This window comes from Cervus canadensis, chromosome 18 (assembly GCF_019320065.1).
Source record: "Cervus canadensis isolate Bull #8, Minnesota chromosome 18, ASM1932006v1, whole genome shotgun sequence".
NCBI lineage: Eukaryota > Metazoa > Chordata > Mammalia > Artiodactyla > Cervidae > Cervus > Cervus canadensis.
The window spans coordinates 29,161,332-29,182,561 of NC_057403.1; the positions used below are offsets into that span (position 1 = coordinate 29,161,332).

General features: G+C 45.3%; 1 protein-coding gene and 1 non-coding gene across 2 annotated transcripts in view; both read right to left on the reverse strand.

The window, feature by feature from the left end:
• Positions 1-642: 642 nt before the first annotated feature.
• On the reverse strand, positions 643-716 carry TRNAT-AGU. Its single transcript has one exon. It is a non-coding gene; the product is annotated as a tRNA-Thr (tRNA).
• A 1,955-nt stretch (positions 717-2,671) lies between these two features.
• The window catches only part of WDR88 (WD repeat domain 88), a 45,674-nt gene continuing 27,115 nt past the window's right edge, over positions 2,672-21,230 (reverse strand). The window contains exons 7-11 of the mRNA XM_043437158.1: positions 16,914-17,101; positions 14,839-14,921; positions 12,885-12,953; positions 5,550-5,642; positions 2,672-3,206 (exon numbers count right to left, since the gene is read on the reverse strand). Of these exons, the coding sequence (XP_043293093.1) occupies positions 3,009-3,206; positions 5,550-5,642; positions 12,885-12,953; positions 14,839-14,921; positions 16,914-17,101 (631 nt within the window). The 3' untranslated portion in view covers positions 2,672-3,008. The remainder of the gene's footprint in view (positions 3,207-5,549; positions 5,643-12,884; positions 12,954-14,838; positions 14,922-16,913; positions 17,102-21,230) is intronic.

Genomic DNA, 21,230 nt, shown 5'->3' on the forward strand with positions numbered 1-21,230 from the left:
ATGACCTCGTCGAACCCGTCTTTCAGTCTGGGGAACGATGATCCGGATCGTGTGGCTGGGAAGAGGGGAGTAAGTCGGGAGGCCTGTGTGAGGGGCGCCCAGCAGGGAGAAATCGACGGAGGAGCGCCAGGGCTCGGCCTCCCGCACGCAGCCGCCGCGGAACCTGTGCAGGTCTCCAACCCCGGAGTGTTCCCACGGCTAAAGGCAAGTCCCGCGCCGCCTCCAGCGGGCTTCCCCTCGGCACCGAAGCCCGCGTCAGTGATCCCCCGCCACTCAAGAAACTAGGGACTCAGAGGAGGGCCAGTGCCCCACCGCGCCACGGGCAGGAGGTGACTAAAATGGCTTATTAAGCTCTTTTCCCTGATGCTAGGAAAGACTGAAGGCAGTAGAAAAGGAGACAGAGGATGAGAGGGTTGGATGGCATCACCGACTCCACGGACCTGAGTTTGAGCAAACTCCCGGAGATAAAGAAGTCCAGGAAAGCCTGGCGTGCTGCCACCCCACGGGTCGCAAAGGGTCAGACACGACTAAGCGACTGAACAACAAGAAAGCCTCCTGTCACACCCCCAAAGCGAGGAGGAACCGGGCAGAGGGCGTGGCAAAATTGAGTGTGGGTAAAAAGAGAGCCGGGACGCTCGGTTGAGGCACCGCTGGGATTCGAACCCAGGATCTCCTGTTTACTAGACAGGCGCTTTAACCAACTAAGCCACGGCGCCACCCGCGTTTCTGCTTTGCGAATCTGTTCCTCATCAGTATTTACTACATATGCTGCGCGCATGCGCACAAGCTATGCCTGTGGGTGACGCGTGCGCAGTGTGAAGTCTCTGTCTCTGGCAACTTAGACCCGGAGTACTCTGAAACCGGAAGCTCTGACCATGAGCTGAGTGGGGCGGTGAGCTCAGTGTTGTGATATCTGCTCCCCTACGTGGAGCCCGGATGGCCCGTCTTTAGGGGATGCTCGCGCAAGGTCCGGTCCCCGGCCCTCCATAACTGGTGCAGGGAAGCCCCAGGCTGTCCGGCAAGGCCGAGCCCCTCCCGCTCCAGAGATCCCGGCCCCGCGAGCGCGGCCTGGCCGCCGGCAGCCGGCGGTGGTCTCACGGTGACCACGCGTCGGGCCATGGCACTGGCGCCCTCAGCCTGGGAAGCCGATTGCCCTCCTCAGCCGCACGCTAGCCACCGTGATCTCGGGCGCCGCCAGTTCTGGGGGCACATTCGCCCGCCGGTCGACCCCAGACCTCTAGGTTCCACTGGGCCTCTTCCGCGGGCCCTGAGCACAGAAAGAATCCCGGGGCACTGAGGGGACCCTGAACAAGCACTGAAGGATCCAGAACTTCAAGGGGCCTAGGCTGCCGCCCTTGGAGCATCAACACCATACATGGGAGGATTCCGCTGCCAGAGAAAAGCAGAGCCCTGCCCACCAAAGCTTCTTATTTACGCCTTCTGGGGCTCCTCACTCAGACACATCAGCCCCTTCGTCCCAACACTTTTCAGAGGGCTTTTGAGCAGCAACAACTCCGAAACCTGCTAATTCATTGACCCAGAGATTTCTCCAGTGGGAGAGTTTCATCCACAGGAGGAATGTCAGTCTCTGCAGACCTATGTACACAAGAAGGTTCATTCCAGCACTGTCTGTAATAGTCAAAAAGGAGAAGCAACCTTAAGTGTCCGTCCCTGGGGACAATGTTGGTACATGCAGGCTGTCCATCCTCCTCCGCATTGAGGAAAAATAATCTCTGAGTGTCTTCGTGTGGGGGAGAAGGGATAAGACTTCTCTTCCAAAAAGAGTCCAGTTATGGGGAGGCCATTCAGTGGAGTTTTGCTGTGTACCATCCATCATCATTCTTGTAAATTAATGGATAAATACTGAACAGTCTGCGGAAGCTGGGCAGTCACCCCAGTTGAGAGGAAGGAGGGCAGCAACAAGCACAAGGGCCAGCCCAGACAATGACTACCAGGTCATGGTGCTCTTGGACAGAATTATAGGATGCCAGTCAATTAACATTAAGTAAATCAGTCCTGCACCTAAGTTTTTAAGAGAGACCAAGGGGCATACTAATGATACTTGATGGAAATCCTGTGCTGTGCTTAGTCGCTCAGTTGTAGCAGACTCTTTGTGACCCCATGGGGGTAGCCAGGATGCCGCCTGCCAGGCTCCTCTGTCCATGGGATTCTCCAGGCAAGAATACTGGAGAGGGTCGCCATGCCCTCCTCCAGGGGATCTTCCCAACCCAGGGATCAAACCCAGGTCTCCCGCACTGCAGGCGGATGCTTTACCATCTGAGTCACCAGGGAAACCTGATGGGAATCCTGTAAGCCATACCAAATGGAAAAGAGGGCCCTTCTGGTTTACCTGAAACCTTCGCTCTTTGTGAAGTAATTGATTTACATTGTATTGGACGCTGTGGAAGCAGGAAGGAGGCTGTACACATGCATGGACATTCTGGAAATTGAAGACACTGGGGTGGAAAACAAGCAACATTCTGTGATGGAGATGCCCTCCACCTACCTGCCTAACCAGACCTTCCCCAGCTCTGGGCAGGTGACCATCTGGGAGCATCCACAGGGCCACAGTACAGTCCCTTCCACAGAGGGGGCTACACAGCTTCCTCTTTATTCCACAGACCCTTCCTCAAGGGTTGCTGGTGCCAGCACCCAATGACTGCTTTACAGGGCAAATCCAGAGACCAGAACATGTTCCCAAAATGAGACAGGATGAATACCAGGACATAGAAATAGCAAAAATGTTTCTAGAATTCACACGCGCACTGTTTCCCAAAAGCATCTAGATTTATTCTGCATGAAAACTACAGACAAAAGGATCCCCGAGGTGCTGGGGAGCTGAGGAGGCCAACCAGTGGTGGGAGTCCAGCCAGAGCCTGGCCTGGCCCCTGCCTTAGTCTGATGGGCCCACCCACTGGGGAGGGGCCCCAGAGAAAGGTCTCCGCAGAGCCCCCAAGCCTAAGTGACAGATGACCTGGGCTCAAGTCACCCAAAGGGTCTTGTGGCCATCAGCCTTCCTCATCTGGGCTGCTCTCCCTTGACAGTGAGGGCTCCCCTTCTGATGACTGGGAGGCCTCCCCTTCTGATGACTGTGAGGCCTCTGTTGACAAGTCTGTCGCATTCATCCGGCAGAACACACATTTGGTGACTGTTTCAGAAAAGATGTCGCTTTCATAGATGGAGAAAGGCCTGTCACATTCTTCGCACTGACATGAAATAGTTTAAAAGAGTAGAAAGGAGGTACTGATCAGAGGAGATGGAGGCATACAGTTTAGAATTCTTCCCCCTGATCCAACCACCTGGGGCCGGGCCGAGGCAAGCGCTGCCTGTCCTCTCTGGGGTCTCTAAGCCCACAAGGATGGAAACTGCAGGCCGCTGAGAGAGAATGAGCTCAGGCTTTCCCCTCTCTTCCCTCACAAAAGCTACACAGGTCCTGCCAACTCATGTCCCCTGCTGTGGGGTCCCAGCAGTGGGTGAGGGGGAGGGGGAAGTGGAAAGCCACTTGACAATGGCAAGGACTGGGGGTGGGTGTCTAACTATTGCCCTCTGCTCTCTGCAGAGCAAAACTGCAGAGCCAAGGGGTATCCCAACTACCTGACATCCTGGGGACACCTAGCTTTTGAGCATCAAGTAGGCAAGACTTCTGAACAAAGCTGCAACATGATAAAGATGCTGAACATCCTCCTCTGTCTCAGCCTGTTTCTGGCCGAAGCACTCAGAGGACAGTGGGTACAGTGGCACAGCTCGCTTGTCACATTTTCCCACCAACAAGTGAGCAGCACCATGGGATGGGCTCTTGGGCCCTGAACAGAGGTCTCTCAGAGGTTCCCACCATAGCATGGTACCCCGAGACCAGCCTGGTCTCCACCCTGGCTCTCCAAGCCCCTATGCTTTGCCACCCTTGCCCTCTCTAGGGCCTCAAAGCCTGCAGGGGAGGCGGGGCAAACCCCACCCAGGGTAGGTCCTCTGGGAAACCTGGCCTCCAGGATTTCTCACATTGATTCATAGCAAGTCAAATGCAGCAAGCTCATCTTTGCTACAGCTTCAAGTAGGTTTCTTTCTTTCCTTCCTTTTACAAGAAAGAAATGTATTTGATCCTTTACCTACTTTATTCTATAGCATAATTCCCCACAACCCAAGCCCAGGACAGCAGAGCTCAGAGGAGGCAGCCCCTGGATCCCGCCCCGGTGGCAGGTGGAGACACAAGCACTGCTCTGTGGCCAGTCAGCTTCCAGGGCCTAAGGGCCAACATGGCTGCAAAGACCATGAGGATCAGCTGGCCACAGAGATGCGGTTCCATGGGGGACCCACCCATCACCTCCCTGCCTCCAGTGCCACTCCCCAATTGCTGCTGCTGTTGTTCCATCTCTAAGTCATGTCTGACTCTTTGCAACCCCATGGACTGCAGCACGCCAGGCCTCCCTGTCCTTCACTATCTCCCCAAGTTTGCTCAAACTCATGTCCATCGAGTCAGTGATGCCATCCAACCATCTCATCCTCTGTCTCCCCCTTCTCCTCCTGCCTTCAATCTTTCCCAGCCTCAGAGTCTTTTCCAATGAGTCGGCTCTTCGCATCAGGTGGCCAAAGGCTTGGAGCTTCAGCTTCAGCATCAGTCCTTCCAATGAATTTTCAGGACTGATTTCCTTTAGGATGGACTGGTTGGATCTCCTTGCAGTCCAAGGGACTCTCCAGAGTCTTCTCCAACACCACAGTTCAAAATCATTCATTCTTCAGCACTCAGCCAATTAGCCATCCCCAGAAGCGGTAGCTACCAGCTGGGTGACCTTCTGAACAGAGACAAACCTGGGGGATTCCAGGATTCACAAGGGCCCACAGGGACTCCTCAGCTTTGGGAAGGGGTAGCCAGGTGCCTGCACTGCAAGGCCCCAGCAGGGACTGGCCTCCATTGCGCAGGGCAAGTCCTGGCTACACCTGATGAAACAGCCGTGCCCACCATGATCATCCACTAGAGAACTGGGACTTGAGTTCCATCCATGGGAAACGGGACCTGGCCAGGGTTCTGCTGACGGAGCTTAGGAGGCCCACACGGGGTCCAGCTGTGTGCCAGCCATTCCTCCAGGATGTCCTCGGGCCTCATCTCCTCCCACTCTTCAGCACCAGATTCAGTCCTGCCTCAGGGTCTCCACATGGGCTGTTCCCTCTGCTGGGATGTTCTTCCCCTAAAACAGCTTCACAGCTCACAGCTCACTCCCTCCCCACCTTCCAAGTCTTTGAACAAATGTCACCTTCTCAATGAGACCTCTCCTGACCCCCATTTAGAATGCCACACCACCAGCCCTCCCAGTTCCCTTCCTATTATTTTCCTCCAAAGTACCTATGACCATGTGACTTACTACATACATTTCTTGTTTCTTTATTCATTGCTTATCTCCCCTTTTAGAAATGTAAGCTCCCTCAGGGCAAAAATTTCAGTCTGTTTGTTCACAGTTTTATCCCCAGTTGTCCAAGAAATTTGTTCAAAAAATAAATTAATTTGTAGAGAGAACTAATGAAAGCCTTCATTTGGCTTCATTTTACCCAATACTAACCTGTTTCACCGTTAAGCCCCGGGTCTTTTTGTGCTCGATTACCAAGGGAATTTGGTCAATTTCTTCAATATTCCATAGCCTCACGGTCCTATCCTAAAACAAGTTAAACAAGAAACCAGCAGTCACAAAATGGGCTTATTAGGCTTGGATGACCCAGGGAGGTGCATGGCATCCAGGTTACATGAAGAGAACTTCCACCTGCAGAGTGACAGAGTTAAGGTGACCAACTGTCCCAGTTTGTCTAGCACTATCCTAGCCTTAGCACTGGAAGTCCCACATCCCCAAGAGTGGAACCAACCAAGATGTCCCTGAATAAGAGAATAATGAACTGTAGTTCATTTATGTGATGGAGTATTATTCAGGGAGAAAAAATAGAAGACAGCTGTCAAGCCACCAAAATGAGGAGACTTAATACATATTTCTAAATGAAAGAAACCACCTCTGAAAAGGCTACATACTATATGATTCCAACTACATAACATTATGCAAAAGGCAAAAATATGGAGCCAGTAAACAGGCCCATGGTTGCCAGGGGTTCTGGGGAAGAAGGGGAGGGGTGAACAGGTATAGCATAAGAAGATTTGAGTTTTTAGGACTCATGGTTTTTCCAGTGGTCATGTATGGATGTGAGAGTTGGATGGTGAAGAAAGCTGAGTGCCGAAGAATTGATGCTTTTGAACTGTGGTGTTGGAGAAGACTCCTGAGAGTCCCTTGTACAGCAAGGAGATCCAACCAGTCCATGCTAAAGGAGATCAGTCCTGGGTGTTCATTGGAAGGACTGATGTTGAAGCTGAAACTCCAATACTTTGGCCACCTGATGCAAAGAACTGACTCATTGGAAAAGACCCTAATGCTAGGAAAGATTGAGGGCAGGAGGAGAAGGGGACAACAGAGGATGAGATGATTGGCTGGCATCACCGACTCAATGGACATGGGTTTGGGTGTACTCCAGGAGTTGGTGATGGACAGGGAGGCCTGGCATGCTGCGGTTCATGGGGTCGCAAAGAGTCAGACACGACTGAGCAACTGAACTGGACTGGATGCAACATAAAGTGTGAAACTTAAACCATGGATGTTAATTCATAATTATGTATCAATATTGGTTCATTAATGGTGATAAGTATACCACACTTAACACAAGGTATTAATAATACTGTCAACTGAAGGGTAGGGCTATAATATAACTCTGTATGATTTGCTCAATTTTTATATAAACCTAAAACTGCTCTAAAAAATAAAATCGACTTTTAAAAAAGAGTTCTATGCTCCTTAGAAAACACTGGTCACTGAACTAATTTGGGAATACCACTCAGATCCATTGTCTCATCATTCCTTTGATTATGAAATTGAATGTGGTCAGCAAAATAATGTGATCTCCCCCAACCCTACTCCCGCTCCCAAAGGAGTCCACATCTTAATCCCCCAAACCTGGGAATCCGTTAGATTTCATGACAGTGGGGAATTAAGGCTGCAGAGGGAATTAAAGGTGCTAAGCAGATGATCTTAAAATAGGGAGATTATTCTGGGTTATCCATATGGGCCCAAAATAACCACAAAGTTTTCTAAAACTGGAAATTCTCATCAGAGGAATAAGTCACAACAGAAGAAAGGCACAGAGAGATACAATGTTGCTGACTTTGAGGATGGGAAGAAGGGGCCACAAACCAGGGAATGTGACTGGCTTCTAGAAGCTGGAAAGGGCAAAGAAGTGGATTATTGCCTAGTGCCTCCACCTGGGAATACAGTCCTATTGACATGTTCATTTTATCCCAGTGAGAACTTGTCATACTTCTATCTTACAGAACTCTCAGATATTAAATGTATGTTAAGCGGTGAAGTCCGTGGTGATTTACTATAGCACACTAAGTCATGTTACATTTTCTGATTCTGCACTTGCAAGTAAATATCCTGTGAGAAAACAAAAGGAGAAAGTTTGGTGACATACATGTTGGCCCTTACAGTGCAGAGCTGTCAGATTTTATCAACAATCATGCCCTCTACAACAGGGGTCCCCAAACCCTGGGCCATGGTACTGGTCCATGGCCTGTTGGAACTGGTCTCCATAGCAGGAGATGAGTGGCAGGCCAGGCAGCGAAGCTTCATCTATATTTACAGTTGCTCCCCATCACTTGAACTCCATCTTCTGTAAGATCAGTGGTGGCTTTAGATTCTCATAGGCACAAAAACCCTACAGTGAACTGCATAGGCGAGGGATGTAGGCTGCACACTCCTTATGAGAATCCAATGCCTGATGATCTGGTCTGCATTATGGTGAGTTGTATAATTATTTCATTCTAGATCACAGTAGAAATAAAGTGCACAATCAATGTAATATGCTTGAATCACCCTGAAACCATCCCCTGCTCCAGTCCATGGAAAGATTGTCTTCCATGAAACCAGTCCCTGGTGCCAAAAAGGTTAGGGACCTCTGGTCTGCAATATATTGAGTGATTTGTCCAGCCATGACAATGACAACAATGGAAAAGCTCCCCCTAGCTCTTAGACACTTTGATTCAAAAGGTAGGGTTTCATATCATCTTCATTTCTATAAAGATTTTAATGAAACTGTAGAAAATATAAAACAGAAACATGTTGACATCTTACACAAATACAAACTAGACGCTGCTCATCTATCTACATATTCCTCAGACATGTACATATTCCTACAAATTCCCAAAATATGAATTTTGGGAAATTCCATTTCATCTATTAACTTAGCAAAATAAATGAAAGTATCCTACCAGTTGAAGGGCCTGCACATCCTACAAAGGAATCTGATTTGCTTACCTGTGGTGTTGGGCCTCTCCCAAGCAAAGTATTTTTTAGTCATTTTTCAACTTTCTCAAAATGTGCAGAAGCACTTAATACTAACAAAAACAGTGGTTTTACAGAAATGGAAGAAGTTATCATCCTTAAACATATGCCTACAAGATGGCTATTATCATTGCTGGTCATAGAAAGGATGTTAAAATGTTAGCCTACCATAAAATCATATATTTTAAGTATGAGACAAGTTAATCCTAAAGGAAATCAACCCTGAATATTCATTGGAAGGACTGATGCTGAAGCTGAAGCTCCAGTCCTTTGGCCACCTGATGCGAAGAGCCGACTCATTAGAAAAGACCCTGATGCTGAGGAAGATTGAGGGCAGGAGGAGAAGGGGTTAACAGAGGATGAGATGGTTGGATGGCATCACTGACTCAATGGACATAAGTTTGAGCAGCTCTGGGAGATAGTGAAAGACAGGGAGGCCTGGTGTGCTGTAGTCATGGGGTTGCAACAAGTCAGACACGACTGAGTGACTGAATAACAACAACATAGTAGCCAAAACAATACGGTGTGTGTTAGTCGCTCAGTTGTGTCCGACTCTTTGCAACCCCATGGACTGTAGCCTGTCAGGTCCCTCTGTCCACGGAATTCTCCAGGCAAGAATACTGGAGTGGGCTGCTATTTCCTTCTCCAAAACAATATGGTACTAGCATAAAAACAGAGCCCAGAAATAAACTCTCACTTATACAGTGAATAATTTGATGAGGAAACCAAGAATACTCAATGAGTAAAGATTAGTTTCTTCAAAAGTAATGCTGGGAATCCCACTCCTAGGCATATACCCTGAGGAAACCAAAATTGAAAAGGACACATGTATCCCATTGTTCACTGCAGCACTATTTACAATAGCTAGAACATGGAAGCAACCTAGATGTCCATTGATAGATGAATGGATAAAGAAATTGTGGTACATATACACAATGGAATATTACTCAGCCATAAAAAGGAACGCATTTGAGTCAGTTCTAATGAGGTGCGTGAACCTGGAGCCTGTTATACAGAGTGAAGTAAGTCAAAAAGAGAAAGATAAATATTGTATACTAATGCATATCTACAGAATCTAGAAAGATGGTATCAAAGAATTTATTTGCAGGGCAGCAACGGAGAGACAGACATAGAGAACAGACCTACGGACATGGGGAGAGGGGAGGCGAGGGTGAGATGTATGGAAAGAGTAACAGGGAAACTTACATTACCATATGTAAAATAGATAGCCAAGGGGAATTTGCTGTTTGTCTCAGGAAACTCAAACTGGGGCTCTGCATCAACCTAGAGGGGTGGGATGGGGAGGGAGGTGGGAGGGAGGTTCAAGAGGGAGGGGACATATGTACACCTATGGCTGATTCATGTTGAGGTTTGACAGAAAACAAAATTTTGTAAAGCAATTATCCTTTAATTTACAAATAAATAAATTCTTAAAAAGAAAATGATTTTTTAAAAAAGCAATGCTGGGAGAACTAGATAACCACAAAGAGAAGAGACGAATGAAATTGGATCCCTGTCTATACAACTCAGAAAAAATTAACTCATATGAATTAAAGATTTAAACATAAGACCTGAAACCATAAAGAGAAAATATTTATATTCAAAACTTTTAAAAAAACTCACAGAATTCAATAACAACAACATCTATAAAAGAGAAACTGAATAAGCAATTTTCCTAAAAAGACATACAAATGACCAACAGGTACATGAAAATGTGCTCAGCATCACTAATTATTAAGGAAATGTAAATCAAAACCACAATGAGATATCACCTTACTGTTAGAATGGCTATTATCAAAAAGTTAAGTGTTGGTAAGAACATGGAGACAAGGGAACTGTTGCGAACTATAGGCTGGAATGTAAATTGGTATAGGCACTATGGAAAAAAGTATTGGAGGAGCCTCAAATAAAATTGAGAATGGAATTATCACATGACCCAGGAATTCCTCTTCTGGGTTTATATCCAGAGGAAATAAAAACAGGATCTCAAAGAGATATCTGCAGCCCCATGTTCATTGCAGCATTACTCATAATAACCAAGGTATGAAAACAACCTAAATATTCAACAGTGAATGAATGGATAAAGCAGATGTAATATGCATATGTGTGTGTGTGTGTATGTGTATATAGGATATTATTGAGTTAAGTCGCTCAGTCGTGTCTGACTCTTTGCGACCCCGTGGACTGTAGCCCACCAGTCTCCTCCGTCCGTGGGATTCTCCAGGCAAGAATACTGGAGTGGGTTGCCATTTCCTTCTCCAGGGGATCTTCCCTTCCCAGGGATCGAACCCAGGTCTCCTGCATTGCAGGCAGACACTTTAACCTCTGAGCCATGAGAAATAAGGAAATTCTACCATTTGTGACAAGGATGAACGTTGAGGGCATTATGCTAAATGAAATAAGTCAGACAGAAAAAGACAAGTACTGTGTGACCCCAATTATATGTGGAATCTTAAAAAAAAATACGAAAGAAATTTACAAAAACAGAAAGTAGAGTAGTGGTTACCAGAGGCTGGGCGGGGGCAGGAGGGAAATGGAGAGATATTTGGGTCAAAGGATACAAACTTCCAATTATAAGATCAACAAGTTCTGGGGCTCTAATGTACAGCATGGTGATTACAGATAATAATCCTGTATAATATATTTGAAATTTGCTAACAAAGCAGATCTTAAATGTTCTTGTTACAAAAGTAGAAATGCTAATTATATGACATGGTGGAGCTCAGGCTATGGTGGTAAGCGGGCTTCCCCGTGGTTCCAACAGTAGAGAATCTGCCTGCAAAACAAGGAGACCGGGGTTTGATCCTGGGGTTGGGAAGATCTCCCGGAGAAGGAAAAGGCTACCCACTCCAGTATTCTTGTCTGGAGACTTCCATGGATGGAGGAGGAACCTGGCAGACTACAGTCTGTGGACTTGCAAACAGTCAGACACAACCGAGCAACGAACAACTGGGCTTCCCCGCTGGCTCGGCGGTAAAGAGTCTGCCTGCAATGCAAGGAGACTGGGTTTGATACCTGGGTCGGGAAGATCCCCTGCAGGAAGGTATGGCCATCCGCTCCCGTATTCTTGCCTGGAGAATCCCATGGACAGAGGAGCCTGGTGGGCTACACCCCACAGGTTCGCAAAGAGTGGGACACGATCCAAGCGACTCAGCACAGCACAAATGGTGGCAAGCATTTGCAATATATGTGTGTATCAAATCACACCTGGTACCTCCTAACCTGACACGGTGTTACATGTCAATTACATCTCAGTAAAGCTGGAAAAGATACATACATAAAGTATTGTCTAACCAATCTTATTGTATTTTTAAAAAGTTTTACATTTATATATCTTAAGAATGTACAATAATATAGCCTATAAAACTTAATCAATAAAGGAGCTTCCCTGGTGGTCCAGTGGTTAAGACTTTGCCTTCCAATGCAAGGAGTGTGGGTTTGATCCCAGGTCAGGGAAGCTAAGATCCCATATGCCTTGCAGCCAAAAATACCAAAACATAATACAGAAATAATATTGTAACAAATTCAATGAAGATTTTTTAAATGATCCACATAAAAAAAACTTTTTTAAAATAACCAATAAAATCTTTTTTTAAAGTCAAAATAAATTGCTGTATCAAAGGACAGAAAGAAATATTACAAAGCATATTTTTCTTAACCATATTTGCTTAATTATCCTATTATTGGTTACTATAATACTGTTACAGTTTTAGTGTTATTTTGTTTAAATAATTGTACTTATGTGACAGACAAGTAAATAAATTTTTAAATAAATACTCTTTTTTGAACTTTGCTTGTATTTTTACTTTTTCTAGCTTTATTGAGATATAACTGACATAATCATTTTTCATATTTTTATGCTAAAGTAACAACACATTGGCATATAATTTTTATTATGTATTATGTTATTGTTCTTTTTTTTTTTTTTGGTCAGGTGTTGCAGTATCCTGCACTGGCTCTCTAACAAGTTGATCATGGCAGGCAGGGTCTTGTCCACATTTTTATACATTTAGAAACCCCCAGTCTAGAAAATGAGATGATTCTAATTAAGGTTGGGGGACAAGGTGGGACCCTACTTCTCTGATGCTCATACACGGAGGACAGCCCTCAGGATGTCCCAGGCTAGCCATTATGTGCCCTTGGCATGGGAATCAAAGAATACAGACAGTAGAGAGGGAAGACACTCCTGGAACCTCAGAGTGGTCTGCTTGTCCACAAGCTGACCCCTTTCCCTCCAAAGCCCCCAGCTGGCTCCATCATTTGCCAGTCTGAACAGCCTCTTGCTCCAACAAAGTTCAAATAACGATGGTGCAAAGAAATACCTGGCAACTTCTCACTTGAGCAAATGGAAAGACCCAGTTTCCACATTTTCAGGCAGCTCCTTGGATGGGGACAGCCTGGCCAGGTGTGGCTTTCAGACTGAAACGCTCAGGAATCTTACTTGACAATACACTTCTGCTAACAACAATTCTCACAAACGTGATAGAGATTTTAAGTCACTCAGAGGTTGACCACCTTTACCTTTGAAGCAGAGAGGATCCATTTCTTGTTGTTGCTAACGGAAACATCCATCACCCAGTCATTATGGCCCTAAAGAAAAGTAGAGTTTTAAGAGGATCTAGAGGGAAAAAAAAAAAAAAACCTTTGAAAGAACAACAAGAACTGAAAAACAAAGTCAAGAATTCAACATTTCTTGCTTTTGTGTGTCCCTGGTTTCACCCATGACATTTAAGGTGGAGTACAAAGTGTAAAGGTTTGGGATTCATGTGTATCTCACAGCACCATATGTGTTTTTAAAAATAGGACTCTGGTGCTTAACACAATGGGAAAAAAAATTATATTCCCAGCTGGTCACAGAGCACATTTTGCAGTTTTTTTGTCTGCTTTCTTTGTTCTAGGAAATATAACTCAGTGGTCCTGTTGCTAAGGGAGCATTTGGCTTCAAGTAACTGCAAATCTACCCACTGTGACTTAAGTACATGGGGTTAATTTCCTCCAGTAAATGGAGTTTAGAGGAGATAAATACTTGCTGGTTCAGACACTTAATGACGTTGGAGCTCCGTGTCAGCATCTTTTTCATTCTTTGGTCTTTCCCAAATGGAAAGAGGTGGATGGTGAGGTATGGTAAGAAGAAAAGAAGTAAGAGTTAGGTTAAACTGCTGTGCATTTAACAACAGGACAGGAATTTGAGGGTGGAATAATAGGGAGAGGAGAGAAGAGGAAAAGGAGAGTAAAATGACCTGATGGGAGCACAAAGGGACTTTTTAACCACAGTGAGGTTGAACATTTATGTGCTATGATGTAAGTTCCCCTGGCCTCTCCAAACCCACAGAGAAGAGGGGGACACAGAACAGCCCTGGGAGTCTCCTGCATTCACAGCCAAAGGTGACCATGAGATCACAAGTCCAAGGGGTGTGCAAAAATGTTGGCATGGGGGCAGCTGGAACAGAGGCACCAGTTCTGGAACTGCCTACCCTCTGGATTCTCGCTGTGCTGGATAATCCATCTCCGTATCACAAAGCCACTTGGAGTTGAGTCTCCTCTAACTTGCAGCCAAAAGCACCCAGTTGACACCTGCCATTCTGGAGCCCACAGCTGTCTGTGCGTGCCTCATGATGACATTCATTCCTCTGTATGGGGATTCCTGCTGTTTGCAGACACGGCCCCTACTCAGAGTTTTTGCCTTTACTGCTCCATTTTCCTGGAATGCCTTTTCCCAAGATCCTCACTCATCCAGTCTTTCCTTGCACTCCAGTTCTCAGCTCAAATGCCACCTTCTCCGAGAAGCTCTCCTGGCCTACCCACTATGGATTAATCCCTGGAATCTATTACATCACCCTGTAGTGGGTTCTCTGTGTTGCTCATCACTATTAAGGATGTGTTTGTTGTTTTTCTTGTCTGTCATCCTCCACAGAGGTGTCAGTTCCATTGGGAATATTTAGGTCTGTCTCACTGTTGTATCCCCAGCACCCAATATGAAATGGCTAAAGAATGAAGCTCAAGGACTTCCCCGGTGGTCCAGTGGTTAAGACTCCACATTCCCTGTGCTGGGGACCCAGTTTAATCTCTGGTCAGGGAACTAGATCCCACATGTCACAACTAAAGATCCAGCGTACTTATTAGTTCCTTGTATGTGCTGAGTCGTGTCTGACTCTTTCGTGATCCCATGGATTGTAGCCCGCCAGGCCCCTCTGTCCATGGAATTTTCCAGGTAAGAATACTGGAGTGGGTTGCCATTTCCTTCTCCAGGGGATCTTCCCAACTCAGGGATCAAACCCATGTATCCTGCACTGACAGGCGAATTCTCTACCACTGTGCCACCTGGGAAGCCCAAAGATCCAGCATGCTGCAACTGAAAAAATGATCCCACATGCTACAACTAAGACCTAGCACAGTCAAACAAACAAATAAAATAAACATATTTTTTTTAAAAAGACTGATGCTCAGATCCTCTATCTGATACTGGCATTGGTACCTTCAAGGAGAGCTTCCGGTAGCCTTCTTCTACATCCCAAATAGCCACGGTCTTGTCGAACCCTCCAGACACGAGAAAAGAGGCTGGAACACAAATGAAGGCATCTCAGGGGGTAACCTTCCTCAGCCAATCGCTTCCTCCTCTGGTGAGGCGAAAGCAGGCTGAGGATGCATCTGTGAGGTGCCACTGTGGCCGAGGACACTCAACCCTCTTCCTGGTGTGACTCAACAGCCCCCAATCAACTGAGTTGGGCTTCCTTGGTGGCTCAGATGGTAAAGAGTCTACCTGTAATGCAGAAGACCCAGGTCCGATTCCCGGGTTGGGAAGATCCTCTGGAGAAAGGAATGGCAACCCACTCCAGTATTCTTGCCTGGAAAACCCCATGGACAGAGGAGCCTGGTGGGATACAGTCCATAGGGTCAAAAAGAGCTGGACATGACTGAGCAACTAACACTTTCACTGTTTCTCAATGTTCATGGTAGTTATGCTCTACAAAGTCATCTCAAACACTCAATGAATGACTGGCCATAGGTAAAATGTGGGGTTAAGTTCCTGTGAGCCTCTGGTCACAACATTTTCATCAGCCAATCAATACTTAACAACTCTGTTTTCTGTCTGATCTGTTTAAAGATGCCTTATTTAACACATACTGCTTATTTGTTAACATTGAATCCACGGCCACTGGCATTATAACTTGTTCCTGAACAAAGCTTATCTAACTTGTATTTCCCTGTAAAGCACATCACGGGCTTCACACAGTTAGGATCCTGGGCAGTACTACAGCACTATGTTTGGGGGCCTCTTTAAACAGCAAAATCTTAAACAAAAAGCACAAAATGGGGGGGGAAAAAGGTGGAACTAAATAGATCACAAAAAAGGCACCTTATGATAAGAGAACTAAAAGAAGGCAGAGGGTCACCTCATTCAATCTCAGTTGGGAACACATGCATATGGCAAACTTGTCGCTGCTCTGCATGTAGCCATGGATGGCTGCAAAAGTGCCATAAGTATTGATTTTAGGGTCACAAATAAATTTTACCCAGTAGGCAACTTCACGAATACAGAATCTGCAAATAAGTGATGATTGACTATACACAACTCTGAAACCTAAATAGAAAGCCAAAGACAGAAGCTGGTGGGATACCTCATAGCAGGGTCTGACTTACAGAGATGCTACTTCTGAAGAAGGAAACATTCCTCAAGTCAGGCCCTATGTGTGTATTGGTTGGGTAGCAGCCCCCTCCCCAGCCCCTGTCACGAAGAGCAAGCCCCACTCCCCACAAGGATTGGGGAGTACAACATTTTGGCTCCTGGATGTCAGGAACAGTCATGGCCCTCACTGAAGCCAATTGCCCCTGGCTGTTTCCTGTCATTGTTCCTGCTCACATCTATGCCTCTTTATCTGGAAACGGCTCCTCAATGTCCCATGGGGAAACACCCCTCACCTATTCTCCGTGCCTCTGGTTCAGAAGGCAAACTCCAAGGATGGGCAAGTCTCCAGGCCTGGCCAATCAGAGACTTCCAGTCCCTGTGAAAGGGGCGGGTTCTCAGATGGGCATGTGTCCCTAGCTGAACCAATGGGAGTCTTCCCTGGGACTTGTGTGGGTGCCATCAGAAAGAGGGTCTCTCTTCCTCTAGGACTGTCAGTAGCCAGAACCATTGTTGATCTAGACCACCAGAGGCCATCTTTGCCTCTCTGAGGAGAAAGGTCAATACAAAAGAGAAACTGAGCTGGGATGGGGGGTGGGGCAGAGTGGAAGAGTTGGCTACCTGAGAGCATTGTCTGAGTGTCTGGATCCAGCTACTCCTGAAGGGAGATCAGCTCTTGGACTCGCTCATTACAGAACTTAATAGATTTACTGTGTTGCCTTGGCTACATCAAGCTGAGTGTCTGTCACTTGCAAACTTATGCATATGGATCTGTCTCTTGGTTCTTGAGGAAAATAAATCCACCCTCGCTGTGGGCATCATTGGAAAGCCTCTCTGTACTAAGGAGGGTCCGTGTGAATGGAACATGAGGAGCTTGGCCCCAGCAGTCCCACGGTGTGGAATCCTTCCCTGTGTTAATTACTCACTGTCTCTGGCAAAGTGGCAGGAGCTCACGCAACCTTCATGGCCCTGCATCAGAGTCACACAGGCTCCACGGTTTCGAAACTCCCCAGTATGGACATTCCATATTTTCAAGGTTTTATCCCAGGAGCTTGTACACAGGAAATGGCCACTGAAGGTGAAACAACAGTTTGAGATGGCATTGTTATGTGCCCTGCAACACATATGAGAGGGTGCACACATTAGCATGTCACTCCTGGAGAATCTGGAGATGTATTTAGAGTGGAGGCGAGTGGAGTGGGCATTGGGGCTGATGCCTTGTGACCTAATGGATATTACTTTTTTGATCACTGCCTACTATGATCCAAATATTAATTAATCTAACTATGTTACACTATTCCAGGAGGTCCAAGTAATGGCAATATTGACCTTTTTGGCTGGATAATTCTTTGTGATAGGGGGTTGTCCTATGCATTTTAGGATGTTTAGCAACATCCCTGGGCACTCCTTAGCACATGCTGGTAGCCTCCACCCACAATTGTGAAGAATGTCCCCCAGACACTGCCAAATGTCCACGGGGGTACAAAATTGACCCTGGCTGAGAACCACCACCCTATTCAGAGCTGCTTGAAGCTTCAGAAAAAAGAGCAGGTGGAAACATTGTCAGTGATAGTTAATGGACTAATAGCTTTTCAGGTTTAAGGTGGGTCTCCTCTGCTCCCCCCTTCCCCTCCTTTCTCTCCCAGACAGGGGGGCATGGCTCCTTCCCCCCCATCTTCCCCACCCTTCTCTCACTCACTCCCCGTACTTCTCCTCACACCAAGTGCTCTGTTTTCCCCTCTCCCTCTCTCCTTATCTGTCTTCAGTGCCACTAAAGCATATTTTAATGTTGGGCATTTGATGAATAAAGTTTTGGCTATTTATTCTCAATTTTTAAATGTCTTTTTAAATTTTATGTATTTACTTTTGGCTGTGTTGGGTCTTTGTTGCTTCATGGGCTTTCTCTAGTTGTGGCGAGAGGGGGCTACTCTCTAGTTGTGGTGTGAGGACTTACTGCAGTGGCTTCTCCTGTTGCAGAGAATGGGCTCTAGGTGAGTGGGTTTCAGAAGCTGTGGTATGCAGGCTCAACAGTTGTGGTTTCTGGGCTCTAGAGTACAAGCTCAATAGCTGTGGCACACAGGCTTAGTTGCTCCACAGCATGTGGAATCTTCTGGGATCAGAGACCATATCCATGGCCTCTGCATTGGCAGGTGGATTCTTTACCACTGAGCCACTAGGGAAGCCCAAACTATCTTATTTTTTAGGGAAAAAAATTGTCAGAATTCTGCTTTTTGTTTTGTTTTGTTTCATGATCCTCAAAGTATTTTCCCTATGATTCTCATCTACTGTAACAAATAGGGTTTTCAAGCAAAACTGTAAACAAAATTGAGCATCTCTGAGTAGCCTAGATTATAATATCAATTCATCTAACTGAAGAAAAGGTTGAATAAATTGTTTTCTAGCACCCAAGTCAGAGTTTTAGACTCTGTATTGGTTCTTTGAAGTGTACAAACCAAGTAGGATCAAAGGAGAAGAAATCTCAGCTTCTCAGGGGTATCCAGGCGTAAAATGTCCAAGTCCCAGTGCCTGGTAGGGTAAGAACCATCCCAGCATTCACTGAAAGTAAATAGCAAGCCCTCCTCTGAAGCCAGAAACTGTCACTGAGGTTTAAACCAAGGGTATCTACTCCGGGATGCGACTCTCATTTCAGATAAGTTCCACGTATCATAAAAGACCATTTTACTTAATACAAAATTTTGGGGAAAGTGTTTGGGCTGCACTTGCAGTTCTGGACAAGATGGAGTCAATGCACTGCTCCCCATTCCTCCTGTTAAGCACAGCTAAGAGCCCTGGGCATTTATAGAGCAAATAGAAAACTGTGAACAGTGGAGAAGAGAAGGCAGACTAGCTAAGGATCTTATGACCCAAGGATGGCATGCTGTTGAGTACCTACAATTTTCTTTTTGCTTCTTCTATCCTGAACTGAGCACTGGGGAAGCTGCAAGCCCCAAAACAATGGGGACTGGATAAAAGGCTCCCAAGAAAACCCCGTTCTTCCTAGCCAAAGAGATAACCTAGTAAGACAGAAAACCTTTAGACAATACCTGCCTTACTCCAGTCAAAAATCTTAGGGAAAACTGCAATCCCATCCCCAGCACTTTCAGCAAAGGCTGATTGGGAGTCTAGACTGCCACTCTTGCCAGGCTCTAATGAGGTAGCCTGCCAAAACAGAAGATTTAAATAACAAAGGCAACGGCAACCCACTCTAGTACTCTTGCCTGGAAAATCCCATGGACGGAGGAGCCTGGTAGGCTGCAATTCATGGGGTCGCAGAGAGTCAGACACGACTGAGCGACTTCTTTCACTTTTCACTTTCATGCATTGGAGAAGGAAATGGCAACCCACTCCAGTGTTCTCTCCTGGAGAATCCCAGGGACGAGGGAGCCTGGTGGGCTGCCGTCTATGGGGCCACACAGAGTCGGACACGACTGAAGCGACTTAGCAGCAGCAGCAGCAAGAGTCTCATAATACTCAAAATATCCAAGATGAAACAGAAATTCACTCATCATGCTAAGTAAGAGCCAGGAAAATCTCAACGAGAATGAGAGACAGAGTCAACAGGTGCCAATACCTAGATAATACAGACGTTAGAATTATCTGACAAAAATTTTTAAGCAGCCATCATAAAAATGCTCTAGGGCTTTCCCAGGGGCTCAGTGGTAAAGAATCCGCCTGCACTACAGGAACCACAGGAGACACGGGTTCAATCCCTGGGTCAGGAAGATCCCCTGGAGAAGGAAATGGCAACCCACCCAGTATTCTTGCCTGGAGAACCCCCATGGACAGAGGAGCCTACATAAGGTCACAAAGAGTCGGACACAACTGAAGTGACCCAGCATGCGTGCATAACAATTATAAAAAAATTATAAAAATTATTTAAAAATTGACAATCATAATTGTGTTTAAAATAACCATAAAGATTGAAAGCTTCAGCAAGTAGAAGATATAGAGAATGACCAAATGGAAATTTTAGAACTGAAAAATACAATAACAACAACTAAAAAATAAAACTTAATAGAGATGATATAGGAAATAATCAGTAAATATGAAGACAGGCACTATAAATTAACCAATCCAAAAAATAGACCGAAAAAGAACAAAGAGAGCCTTAGGAACCTATGAGAATATGATGAGATATCTAACATTTGGGGCATCAGCATCTCAGAAGAAAAGGAGAAATAAGATAGAGCTGAAAAAATAATCAAAGAAATTATGTCTGGAAATTTACCAAATTTGGCAAAGAACAGACTCAAAAAGCTGAGTGAATCCCAAGTGGGACAAACTCAAAGAAATCTATTTTCAGACACATTATAATTCTACTTTTGAAAAGTAGGAACAGAGAAAAAATCTTTAAAGTAGCAAAACAGAAACAACCCCTTACTTATAGGGGAAGAACAATTTGAATGACAGTGGATTCCTCATCAGAAACCATGGACGCCAGAAAAAAAAGTGACATGATAACGTTCAGAGGAGGAAAGAAAACAACCGTCAATACAGATTTCTATATCCATCAAAAATATCCTGCAGGAATTACGGGAGGATCAAGACATTTTCAGATGAAGGAAAACTTAAGAGAACTTGTTGTTCTCAAAACTACTCTGTAAGAATGGCTAAAGGGAATTTTTCTAAACAGAAAATGGTGAAAGAGGAAAACTTGGAACATCAGAAGACAGAACATGGTCAGCAAAAGCATGGGTATGTACAATAGATCTTCCTTCTCTTGAATTTTCTAAATTACCTTTGAAAACATTAAAAAATTATAACAAAGTACTTATGCTTACTCCTTGCAAGCTTCAAAATCAGTTAAGAGTATGGATTTTCAAAATTATCTAGAAAGAACAGCTATATGATTTGCAAGGTCCACTGCAAAATTAAAATGCAAATTCCAAGTTTCTCAAAAAGCTGTACACAGTATTATGACATGATCCATAAATTCGTCTCCTAGTATATTGCCAAAAGAACTAAAAGCAGGGACTTGAACAGATATTTGTACACCAATGTTGACTGCAGCATTATTTACAATAGCTAAAAGACAGAAGCAACTTGTGGAATATTGTTCAGTCATTAAAAGGAATGAAATTCTAACACATGCCATAACATGTATTAGATGAACCTTAAAAACGTTATGCTAAATGAAATAGCCAGACACAAAAGGAAAAACAATGTATGATTTCTATTCATATGAAATATCTAGAATAAGCAAATTCATAGAGGAAGAAAATAGAGGTTAATTTGTTGCTGTT